Genomic DNA, 13,106 nt, shown 5'->3' with positions numbered 1-13,106 from the left:
AAACTAATTTTAGCCAAAAATATAAAAATGCAATCAAAGAAACACTATACATTGTTATCTACTGCATGTCCTTGTGTTCAGTGTGCACCCTTGATATGTGCGGTGTTACTACGTGACATGTACAGTGTGCATATTTTTACCTAAGTCCTTGACATGTATTCATCTCATGTCTGCTCAATCTGGCCATGTACCTATTTTTTTATCTAAAGCTATGTCCTATGTACAGAGAAAGACTATCTCAACCTATCACTATCTAAGTAGCCTCTCAACTGTGAAACGGGGTGAGGGGGAAGATGATTTTTTTTTTTTTTAAATTGGTAGCAAAGAGGTTGTAAAAGAGGGATATTTGTAAACGTATTGCCAACGCAGACTCACTGGTAACGTAAGAAGACACTGCTGCAATATGTATCCTGCTGCTCATTGTCACATAAGTTGTCTGCATAGTCCGGCTCTACAATCGTCATCAGGATTTACTGCTATGTACAACATAAGGGAACAACGGTGCCTGTGGAAGATCTTGGCGGGGGAAACAAGTCATTCAGACAAGAATACGGTAACTTGTCACTCCATGACTAGACAACAGTAGTGGGACCAAAAGGGGAGAGAAGCCAGAGATGTAAGAACAGGACCAAGCCCCTGCAGTTCCAGCTTATTGTATTTGTATATGGATTTCACTGGATTGGAATCAAAGAGAAATGGGGGATGCAGACCACCAGTCTAGCAACTTATGCGTAAGAAGCTCTGGAGTTTTAATCATATTGTCTAATGCACCGACGCTTCTGGACAAAGATAAAGTAAATTGAATCTAAAAAGCAGATAACATTCCAGCACATGGTATAAAAAAAGTCAATGATTATAAACACATATCCTTGTGTTGTTGTCATAAGAAGAGACTATGCATGTCAGACGTGTCCACCCTTAGTCAATGCTCATACTTTAAACACATTGGTTCAGTTTTTGACCACAGTACTCATTACTGAATAAAGGATTTTATTTTTAACATCAATTTAATTTTTTTATCTGTAAAGGAATAGTTCAGGGACTAAATATACGGTAAGATGTAGGGGAGGGTCTGGTCTAAGCTCTATATAAAAAAAAGTCAGGTCTGGTCTGTAAATGGGGCAGTTTAGTATGGCATTTGTATAATAGGTTGAGCAAAGGGTTTGGATTTAAAAAAAAAGTCTAGCATTTAGCATGTAGGCAGGGATATAAGTTTGAGGGCAGTAAACAAAAAGATATACATTTTCATGTATGGGATCTCTATTTATTTAGGTGATCTGGTGTGTGTTCTGAACTCATTTTGGTAAAAAAAAATGAAGGGATTTATATGTAATATTTGTCATTCATATGCTGTAAATTGGGAGTGTGCTCTACATAGATTGGGAGGGCATAAAGTGAGACGTGCCACTTTCTAGAATCCTCATATGTCCCTTCCCAAAAGTTGACAAGTAAGATCACAAGTCAGGAAAATCTATTTCTACATAGGTTTAGGCCCCATAGGCAGGTCTCAGACATTCAGAATCTCTTCTCGCTTAAGCTATATCTACAGGTGGTGAGTACACTTTGGATTTTCCGTCCAGATTTGTGTGTGTGGAAAATGTAATTATAATATCGTTAAAGTGCAAGAAATGTTAACAAATCTCATCCTTGAGCTGTAGAATAAAATCTGCAGCAGAAATTAAATTTGTGGTTCGGATTTAAATGGGTTGTTACCTTTCAGGACATCTTTGTCCCCAGGTAGTTTGATATTTAAAAAAAAAAAAGAAAGTACACTGTACTCACCAGTGAGTCTCCATCACTGCTCTCAGTGTCTGGCATTGGCAGGGGTGCTGACGTCATGTTGACAGTGCAGCAGCCATTCACTGAGCTCAGCATCTCTGCCAGTGTGGACGATACCCTGCCCAAAGCCTGCTGAGCTCGCCGGTTGGTTGTCAGGGTCATTCCATGGTAGCTTACGTTACAATATAGTAACTTACGTTACAAAGATGATGGTAACTTACCTTACAATAAGGTTAATCCAATGGATGGTAACTTACTGTAACGTAAGTTATTATACTGTGCGGTAACGTAAGTTATCTATATTTATTGTAATAAAAACTGTTGCTTTTAACTTGAAAGGTTACAATATTTTTTTTTTTTATAGTTGATGGGACTATGGTGTTTTTAATACAATAAAAATAGTGCTTCTCCTTTCCTTTTTTTGTAACGTAAGTTACATTATTGGGAATAGTTTAATGTACAATAAACATTCAGTCCCTTCAAAGAACAGTCTGCAGCCAGTTTTTGGCTTGTGAATGTAACGTAAGTTACCATGGAATGACCCACACACAGTCAACGTGTCAGTTCTGCAGCCAATGTCAGGCACCAGGTCCTTTCCAGCTAGCGAACTCTGGTCACACAACAAATATCGCAGCCATATAGCCTCAGCCCAGATCTCGGTGTGGTAAGGACTTTCAGCCTGCTGCCTCTGCTAGTAAAGCTCTGCACACTGTACGGAGCCATTGCTGACTGAGTGGCAGGCCATTGTGAGGCTTTGTCTAAGAACTTCTGGGGTGAGACACTATTAGCAGCAGACTTACGAGCATAAAGCATTATACAATGCACACAGCGCCCGTCATACATACCCCGAGCTAGACCTGAAGGAGCTGCTGCTCTATAATGGTGCCTGCAGGTCCTGTGGTGACGTCACTGTCACGTGATCAGTGACAAAGAAAAAAAACAAGGGCAAGATTTATAGAGGATACTGAGCTGTGACTGCAGGACCTGGGATGATGTCCCCGTCACGTGATCAGTGACAGTGATGAGGCTATCAGTGACTACGGGACCTGTGGTGAGGTCTTGTGACATTAGGGGGCGGAGCTCAGCAGTGAGAAGTTGCTCTGTGTGAGGGGGGATTCCCTGTGCCATGTGGGGGCACCTGTTCCATGTGAGGGGGGCTCCCTGTGCCATGGGTCACCAGTGCTATGTGAGGGGGGCTCCTTGTGCCATGTGTTGGCACCTGTGCTGTGTGAGAGGGGTTCCCTATGCCATGTGAGGACACCTGTTCTGTGTGAGGGGGGAATCCCTGTGCCATGTGAGGGCAACTATGCAGTGTGAGGGGGGATCCCTGTGCCATGTGGGGGCATCTGTGCTGTGTGAGGGGGGATCCTGTGCCGTGTGGGGGCATCTATGCTGTGTGAGGGGGGGGGCTCCCTGTGCCATGTGAGGACACCTGTTCTGTGTGAGGGGGGAATCCCTGTGCCATGTGAGGGCAACTATGCAGTGTGAGGGGGGATCCCTGTGCCATGTGGGGGAATCTGTGCTGTGTGAGGGGGGATCCTGTGCCGTGTGGGGGCATCTATGCTGTGTGAGGGGGGGGCTCCCTGTGCCATGTGGGGGCATCTATGCTGTGTGAGGGGAGCTCCCTGTGCCATGTGGGGGCATCTGTGCTGTGTGAGGGGGGATCCTGTGCCGTGTGGGGGCATCTATGCTGTGTGAGGGGAGCTCCCTGTGCCATGTGGGGGCATCTATGCTGTGTGAGGGGAGCTCCCTGTGCCATGTGGGGGCATCTGTGTTGTGTTTGGAGGTGAAACAAGATGGTTCAGACTATGCTGAAGTTGATTTCTTATTCGTCCAATTTATTCAGCAATTTCTTTTCTGTTTTTACAGGTTTAGCAATAAAAATAAAAAAAATCACAAAAATAGTGATACCCCACATTTAATTAAGGTAATTTCGGCCTGACCCAAATGTGATCTGGGCATCAGAACTGGCATCAAAGTGGGCAGGCAGTTGAATGTGATGATAAGAATAAGTAACTGGTGTTTTGCAGGAGTTAAATTAGTTTTGGCCACTGAGCTCACACCACCAATACACAGATAGTGATGGCCCTCATCAAATTAAGGTCGCTCCAGCCTGGGCCAAACATGTTCTGGGCATCAGAACTGGCATCAAAATGGGCAAAAAGACAATTTTCACAGATTTGAATAAGTAACTGGTGTTTTTCAGGGGTTTAATGATTTTGGGCCACTGATCTCACACCACCATTACATTAATAGTGATGCCCTTCATCAAATTCAGGTCACACCAGCCTAGTCCATATGTATTCTGGGCATCAGAACGGACATCAGAGTCGACATATAGCCGATTTTCACAGATTTGAATAAGTGGTGTTTTCGGGGGTTAAATTGCTTTGGATCACTGATCTCACACCACCAATACACAGATAGTGATGGCCCACATCAAATCCTAGTCACTCCAGCCTGAGCCGAATTGGTCCTGGGCATGTTTTCTCGTGACATTTTGTACTTCATGATAGTGGTAATATTTGTTTGATATGACTTGCGTTTATTTGTGAAAATATCGTGAATTTGGCCCAAATTTTACAAATTTTCAAACTTTTAATTCTTATTACCTTAAACACTTCCCACATGTCTACTTTACAATTGCATCATTTTTTGTTAGGAATTTAGAAGGGCTCAAAGTTTATCAGCAATTATTCATTTTTCCAACAAAATTTCCAAAACCATTTTTTTAGACCACATCATATTTGACGTGACTTTTGGGGGCCTATATGACAGAAAATACCCATAAGTGACACCATTCTGAAAACTGCACTCCTCTAAACCATATTCAATAAGTTTATTAACCCTTCAGGTGCTTCGCAGGAATTAATGGAATATGGAAGGAAAAAATTAACATTTTACTTTCCACAAACATTTTTCTTTAGCTACCAATGTTTTATTTTCACAAGGGTAACAGGATAAAATGCATAGTACAACTTGTGTAATTTCTCTTGAGTACGCCGATATCCAATATGTGAGGGAAAACTACTGTTTGGGCTCATGGCAGGGCTCTGGAAGGCAGGGAAGGAGCACCATTTGCTGGAATCATTAGCGGATGCCATGTCGCGTTTAGGCACATCAAGGTCTCCCCAAACAGTGGAAACCCCCACAACTGACCGCATTTTGGAAACTAGACCCCTGAAGCAATGTGTCTAGATGTGCGGTGATCACCGAAGTTTATAACGTAGAGCCGTAAAAATTAAAAAGATCTAATTTTTCTACCAAAAATGTTCTTTTAGCCCCAAATTTTGCATTTTAACGAGGGTAACAGGAGAAAATGCACCTTATAATTTGTTGTGCAATTTCTCCTGAGTATGCAGATATCCTATATGTGGAGGAAAACAAATGTTTGAGCGCATGGCAGAACTCAAAGGGAAGGAGCACGATTTGAGTGTTTGAACGCACAATTTGCTACAATCATTAGCAGATGCCATGCATCTAGAAGTGAGTTGAGCACCTTGAACCACCAAGGTGCTTTACAGAAGTTTATAACATTGAGCAGTGAAAGTAAAACATTTTTTTTACCCCAAATTTTTTATCTTCACAAGGCTAACAGGAGAAAACTGAATCCAGATACCCATATGTGAGGGAAAACTGTTTGGGCACACGGCAACGTTTTAGAAAGCAGACTTTGATGGAATGGTCTGCGGCTGTCATGTCGCGTTTGGAGAGTCCCTGATTTGCCTAAACAGTGGAAACCCCTCAAGGATTTTTATCTAGATGTGTGGTGAGCACCTTGAGCCCACAGGTGCTTCACAGAATTTTACAACGTTGGTCTGTGAAAATCAGAAGGAAATATTTTTCCCTCAAAAATGTTTTTAGCCCCAATTTTTTTCATTTTCACAAGGATATCAGAAGAAAATGGACCAAAAAATTTGATGTGCAAATTTCATGAGTACATAGATACCCCATATATGGTTTAAAATGACTTTTGAGGCACAATGCAAAGCTCAGAAGGGAAAGAGCGCCATATTATAATGCAGATTTTACTGTTATGGTTTGCGGGTGCCATGTCACATTGGCAGAGCCCCTGAGGTGCCAGAACAGAATAAACTCCCATAAGTGACCCCATTTTACACCTCTCGATTAATTAATCTAAGGGTGCAGTGATCATATTGACACCACACCACAGGTGTGTCACAGAATTTTCTACTATTGGGCAGTGAAGGAAAAATAATTCCAATTTTAAACCAAAATTTTGTTTTAGTCCAAGATTTTACATTTTCACACGGGAAATGATAAAAATGGCACCAACATTTGTCCCACGATTTCTGCTGAATGTAGAAATACCCCATATGTGGCTGTACAGTACTGCTTAGTAGCCACATGGTGAGACTGGGGAGAGACTGAGCGTTATTTGCTTCCGGGAGCGCAGATATTTCTAGAATAGTTTGCGGACTCCATATACAGAGCCCCTAAGTGCTAGAAGAGCCGAATCCCCCTTGAGTGACCCCATTTTGGAAATTATTCCCCTTTGGGAATTTATCTACAGGGGTAGTGAAGATTTTGACTCCATGGGTGTCTTCCAGAAATAAGCAGCGGTGGATGTTGCCAAGTGAAAATTGCAAATCTGCCGTTGTAGTGCCCAGGTCATGGTTCTGGAGTCAGGCAGCTGTAAATTAGGCGGGCTCTCATCGCTACTGAAATGCTAAACGTGGATACTAAATGTAGATTAGGCACACTGGCGCTTAGAATGGAGGAGGGCATTTGAATTTGGGAGTGCAGGACTTGCTGAATTTCTTTCGGGGAAGAGGAGGCATTTAGATTTTCCAAAGCCTTAGTACTACCAGTAACATGGAAGCCCCCTATATTTCTGTTAACTGACCCGAGGTGGGACTTCCTTTTGTTGGGAACATTTTACATAACATTTTGGATCACATTTATCTGGCGCTCTACACTGAGCACTTACTTTGGGGTTTTCATCTAAATCTCAAAATGACTTGATTCGGATGAAACCCCCGAGGGATCCATTCATTATAATGAGGCAGCAGAGTTACTCTGGATTCTGTCTGGCCTCTGTTCCGCTGTCTCCTTTTCAGAGGTGCACAAAACTGTTGTTGACCGTGCTTTTATGCATGCCTAAAAAGCCGGACACCGCTGGATTATAGGTCAGACGTGTCCAGTGTCCCCATCTGCCTCATTATATGGAATCTTCTGCCTTGGGGTATGCCTAAATCATGTACTTCAGAGACTTGCACGGTGTAAGCTCTTGGCGTAGACCGCAGGATAAATGTGCCTTACTGCAATCTTTGTGAGGTTGAATGAACAAATCAACAGTAGGTCAAGAATTGGTTTTATTTAATTTTTTACGCCGTTCCTGGTGCTGTGTAAGTGATAAGAAAACTTTATTCTTCTGCTGGGTGCGATTACAGCGATACCAGATTTATATATATTTTTTTTTGTTTGGCTTTTCTCACACATTAAAAAAAATATATATTTCAAAAACAAATTTTTGTATCACTATATTTTGAGAGATATAATTTTTCCATATTTCAGTCAACAGTGATGTGAGGGCTTGTTTTATTACAGGAGGAGTTGAGGTTTTTATTGGTACACTTTTTGGACACAACGTTTTTTGATCGCATTCTATTCCAACTTTTGGAAGAAAGAATAAACAGAAACCAGCAATTCAGGAATTGATTTCTTATTTTGGTCTTTATGTCATTCCACTTGTGGTAAAATTGATAATGCAGCTTTGTTCTTCGGGTCAGTACGATTACAGCGATACCTCATTTATCTTTTTTTTCATGTTTTGGCGCTCTTACACAATAAAAACCTTTATAGAAGCAAAATGTATTTTTGCAGCTCTTTATCTGAGAGCTATAAGTTTTTATTTTTCCACTGATAAGCCCCATACAGCTCTGTCACCTTTTTTATTTACTTTCGGCTTTTTGATCACGTTTTATTCTACTTTTTGTTCGGCAGTAGTATGAAAAAGTATCGTTTTTTGACACCCCCCCCGTTTGTTTTTTTTTGTTTTTTTTTTACAGTGTCCACTTAAGGGGTTGTAATATAAAATTAATTTGTTAGTTTATCTAGATTTGATGTATTATAGTGCCAATGCACTACAACATGTAAGAGTGAAGACAGTTGCACAATAGTACCGATGCAATGCAACAGAGTGTGTGTGTGTGTATATATATATATATATATATACAGTACAGACCAAAAGTTTGGACACACCTTCTCATTTCAATATTTTCCTGTATTTTCATGGCTATGAAAATTGTAAATTCACACTGAAGGCATCAAAACTATGAATTAACACATGTGGAATTATATACTTAACAAAAAAGTGTGAAACAATTGAAAATATGTCTTAAATTCTAGGTTCTTCAACTTAGCTACCTTTATATTTGATGACTGCTTTCTTTGCACACTCTTGACATTTTCTTGATGAGCTTCAAGAGGTAGTTACCGGAAATAGTCTTCCAACAGTCTTGAAGGAGTTCCCAGAGATGCTTAGCACTTGTTGGACCTTTTCCCTTTGCTCTGCGGTCCAGCTCACCCCAAACCATCTCGCTTGGGTTCAGGTCTGGTGACTGTGGAGGCCAGGTCATCTGGCGTAGCACCCCATCACTCTCCTTCTTGGTCAAATAGCCCTTACACAGCCTGGAGCTGTGTTTGGGGTCATTGTCCTGTTAAAAAATGAATGGTCCAACTAAATGCAAACTGGATGGAATAGCATGCCGATGCACGATGCTGTGGTAGCCATGCTGGTTCAGTATGCCTTCAATTTTGAATAAATCCCCAACAGTGTCACCAGCAAAGCACCCCCACACCATCACACCTCCTCCTCCATGCTTCACGGTGGGAACCAGGCATGTAGAGTCCATCCGTTCACCTTTTCTGCGTCGCACAAAGACACGGTGGTTGGAACCAAAGATCTCAAATTTGGACTCATCAGACCAAAGCACAGATTTCCACTGGTCTAATGTCCATTCCTTGTGTTCTTTAGCCCAGACAAGTCTCTTCTGCTTGTTGCCTGTCCTTAGCAGTGGTTTCCTAGCAGCAAATTTACCATGAAGGCCTGCTGCACAAAGTCTCCTCTTAACAGTTGTAGAGATGTGTCTGCTGCTAGAACTCTGTGTAGCATTGACCTGCTCTCTAATCTGAGCTGCTGTTAACCTGCGATTTCTGAGGCTGGTGACTCGGATAAACTTATCCTCAGAAGCAGAGGTGACTCTTGGTCTTCCTTTCCTGGGGCAGTCCTCGTGAGCCAGTTTCTTTGTAGCGCTTGAAGGTTTTTGCAACTGCACTTGGGGACACTTTCAAAGTTTTTCCAATTTTTCGGACTGACTGACCTTCATTTCTTAACCCCTTCCCGACCTTTGACGCCACGTAGGCGTCATGAAAGTCGGTGCCAATCCGACCCATGACGCCTATGTGGCGTCATGGAATGATCGCGTCCCTGCAGAGCGGGTGAAGGGGTTAACTCCAATTTCACCCGATCTGCAGGGACAGGGGGAGTGGTACTTCAGCCCAGGGGGGGTGGCTTCACCCCCTCGTGGCTACGATCGCTCTGATTGGCTGTTGAAAGTGAAACTGCCAATCAGAGCGATTTGTAATATTTCACCTAAAAAACTGGTGAAATATTACAATCCAGCCATGGCCGATGCTGCAATATCATCGGCCATGGCTGGAAACATTTATGTTAGGTTATGATAGGTTCTATCCCAGCGATCAAAATAAAAAAATAATAAATAACCCCCCCCCCCCCTTTATCACCCCCATAGGTAGGGACAATAATAAAATAAAGAAAATATTTTTTTTTCTTTTTCCACTAGGGTTAGGGTTAGAACTAGGGTTAAAACTAGGGGTAGGGTTAGGGTTATGGCATGTGCACACAGTGCGGATTTGGCCGCGGATCCGCAGTGGATTGGCCGCGGATCCGCAGCGGATTGGCCGCGGATCCGCAGCGGATTGGCCGCTGCGAATTCGTAGCAGTTTTCCATCAGGTTTACAGTACCATGTTCACCTATGGAAAACCAAATCCGCTGTGCCCATGGTGTGGAAAATTCCGTGCAGAAACGCTGCATTGTATTTTCCGCAGCATGTCAATTCTTTGTGCGGATTCCGCAGCGTTTTACACCTGTTCCTCAATAGGAATCCGCAGGTGAAATCCGCACAAAAAAACACTGGAAATCCGCTGGAAATCCGCAGGTAAAATGCAGTGCCTTTTACCTGCAGATTTTTCAAAAATCGTGCGGAAAAATCTCACACGAATCCGCAACGTGGGCACATAGCCTTAGGGTTAGGGTTGGAATTAGAGTTAGGGTTGGAAATAGGGTTAAGATTAGGCTTGTGGTTAGGGTTACGGATAGGGTTAGGGGTGTGTTGGGGTTACAGTTGTGGTTAGGGTTGGGATTAGGGTTAGGGTTGGGATTAGGGTTAGGGTTGGAATTAGGGTTACGGGTGTGTTGGGGTTAGGGGTGTGTTGGGGTTAGGGTTGTGATTAGGGTTATGGCTATAGTTGGGATTAGGATTAGGGGTGTGTTGGGGTTAGTGTTGAAGTTAGAATTGAGGGGTTTCCACTGTTTAGGCACATCAGGGGTCTCCAAACGCAACATCGCGCCACCATTGATTCCAGCCAATCTTGCGTTCAAAAAGTCAAATGGTGCTCCCTCCCTTCCAAGCCCCAACGTGCGCCCAAACAGTGGTTTACCCCCACATATGGGGTACCAGCATACTCAGGACAAACTGGGCAACAACTGTTGGGGTCCAATTTCTCCTGTTACCCTTGCAAAAATAAAAAATTACTTGCTAAAACATAATTTTTGAGGAAAGAACAATTATTTTTTATTTTCACGGCTCTGTGAAGCACTTGGGGGTTGAAAGTGCTCACCACACATCTAGATAAGTTCCTTGGGGGGTCTAGTTTCCAAAATGGGGTCACTTGTGGGGTGTTTCTACTGTTTAGGCACATCAGGGGCTCTGCAAATGCAACGTGATGCCCGCAGACCATTCCATCAAAGTCTGCATTTCAAATGTCACTACTTCCCTTCTGAGCCCTGACGTGCGCCCAAACAGTGGTTTACCCCCACATATGGGGTACCAGCATACTCACAACAAACTGGGCAACAAATATTAGGGCCCAATTTCTCCTGTTACCCTTGTGAAAATAAAAAATTGCTTGCTAAAACATCTTTTTTGAGGAAAGAAAAATGATTTTTTATTTTCACGGCTCTGCGTTGTAAACTTCTGTGAAGCACTTGGGGGTTGAACGTGCTCACCACACATCTAGATAAGTTCCTTGGGGGGTCTAGTTTCCAAAATGGGGTCACTTGTGGGGTGTTTCTGTTGAGGAGAGCCATAAGATCAAATACTTAATTAACCTCAACACATAAGGTAATTGAGAGAAGCAACCCATAACATGTATTGTTTAACCTTACATAAGTTTTCCTCGGACAAAGTGAGACACTAAAGATGGCCGCCATCTCCTGTACCAGAGCCGTGTGCTCTGGTATCCAAGATGAACAATGAAGACACTAAAGATGGCCGCCATTTCCTGTATCAGCATGCCGTGTGCTCTGGTATCCAAGATGACGCCCACCCTGATGACCTCATGGATCCACCCACAGTGACGCCCACCCTGATGACCTCATGGACCAACCCACCCTGATGACCTCATGGATACGCCCATGGACTTGCTCATTGCCCAACCCACTAACCAATGAAATACATTCGATCACTCCCATTTGAGAACTAACCGAGCCCCCTTACAGGAGATATATAACATTGTGTTTAACTAATAAACTTCCCTTCTTGGAGCTGAGCCACACATTGATCAAGGAGAGTTACAGCTGACTGTGTCTGGTGTATTTCTTTAGTGCACATGATCAATATCCATTAGGCCAGGAGTAGGCAACTAGAGAATTGAACATTTTATTAATTGTTCAACCCTAATATTTGGCCGCCCAACCTGGGGCCAGCAGAGGAGAGCCCTGAACCCTGAGGATCGGCGAGTGGAACGGCTGGATGCACTGAGTACCCCGAACCTGGAGACTGATCACCTCCTTAACAGAACACGGTAAGTCTGCTGATTTTTATAATCTGTAGTCTTTACCTTGTGTCCTTTGGGGTATCCTGTGCAGATTGCCTGACCGTGTCCGGTTTTCTTGGTATCTGTAAGACGGCAGAAAGGGTCTCTCCGCTGCTGGTCATTTAATTGCAAGAACCGTCACATGTTTTTAGTTGCCTGCTGCCTGTTACATGTTGTGAAGAGGGGAGATGACTAGTAGTTAAGAGAAGCAAGTTTTTTTTCTACAGAGGCAAGTGAGAAAACAGGAAGAGCAAGTTTGTTTTTGTTTTTTTACAGAAGGAGATGACTGGTAGTTAAGAGAAGCATTGTGTTTGGAACAGGAAGAACAGGTTTTTAGGAAAGAAAAGAAGCAAGTGCTTACAGAAGGAGAACCATGTGTTTGGAACAGGAAGAGCATTAAGCATTGTATTTGGAACAGGAAGAGCAGGTTTTTTTTAGAGAAGGAGAGCAAGCGTTAGGGGAAAAAAAAAAAATTATAATTTTTGTCTGTGGTATACGGTTGTCGCCTGTGATAAGATTTTCAGTTCTGTATAAGAGAGACTAGGACCTGGAGTGATTGACTCGGCCTAGGGGGGCCCGGTAAAGCTTGGAGTGATTGACTCAGTTCGGGCATAATAAATTTTGTAGCGGCTCATTAAAAACTTGGAGTGAATGACTCAGTTTGAGCCAAATAATTAAATTTATAGTTTTTGCCCCGTGACATCGAGTGAGTGACTCTGCACGGGGACCGGTAAGTTAGGGAGCAATTTGACAAAGTAGGGAATAATTGGTTTGTAAAGTACGGAGCACGGAAGTCAGACAGGGACCACGTGACAAGAAGCAATAGGAACTGAGTACTGCAGACTCAGTTCCCTTTAGAATCTCAGGTTTGAGTCATCTCCCCCGTCTTATTGTCTGTTTGGTGTTTGTTATCTTGATAGATATATATACTGTATATCTATAGAAAGATGGAGAAATTAATGCAGTTCTGCCGTATGGGCACTAAGCCAAATTCAGATGGCAAGTTAGACTCATGCACATTAGTGGAAATTGTGTGGAATGCCAGAAGGGGGGATGGTTACAGCCCCTGGACTGGAAGATTGTCTTAAAAGAAAGAAAAGGTATCCTAGAAGATAATGGATTGTTGTCTATTGCTAGGGCAGAAGAAAGAGTCTCTGAAAGTCTGTATAGAAAAAAAAAATAAAAAAAAAATTGGAAATTGGGTAGAAGAGGAAAGGAATAGAAAGAATAGAGTTTTGAGTTG

At 42.8% G+C, this 13,106-nt stretch overlaps 1 protein-coding gene across 5 annotated transcripts in view; it reads right to left on the bottom strand.

Moving 5' to 3' along the window:
* The window catches only part of LOC143765022 (uncharacterized), a 48,367-nt gene extending 45,636 nt beyond the window's left edge, over positions 1–2,731 (bottom strand). For 3 of the 5 annotated variants that reach the window (XR_013213312.1, XM_077251243.1, XM_077251244.1), the window contains exon 1: positions 2,580–2,607. Coding sequence is in view for 2 of the 5 variants with exons in the window: in XM_077251243.1 (XP_077107358.1) it covers positions 2,580–2,592 (13 nt within the window). In the remaining 3 variants the exon portion in view is untranslated. The other 2 variants (XM_077251245.1, XM_077251246.1) reach the window with 1 other exon arrangement.
* Between the last annotated feature and the right edge of the window lie 10,375 nt (positions 2,732–13,106).

This window comes from Ranitomeya variabilis, chromosome 4 (genome assembly GCF_051348905.1).
Source record: "Ranitomeya variabilis isolate aRanVar5 chromosome 4, aRanVar5.hap1, whole genome shotgun sequence".
Lineage (NCBI taxonomy): Eukaryota > Metazoa > Chordata > Amphibia > Anura > Dendrobatidae > Ranitomeya > Ranitomeya variabilis.
The sequence above is the reverse complement of the archived record's forward strand: the minus strand, read 5'-3'. Positions and strand labels throughout refer to the sequence as shown.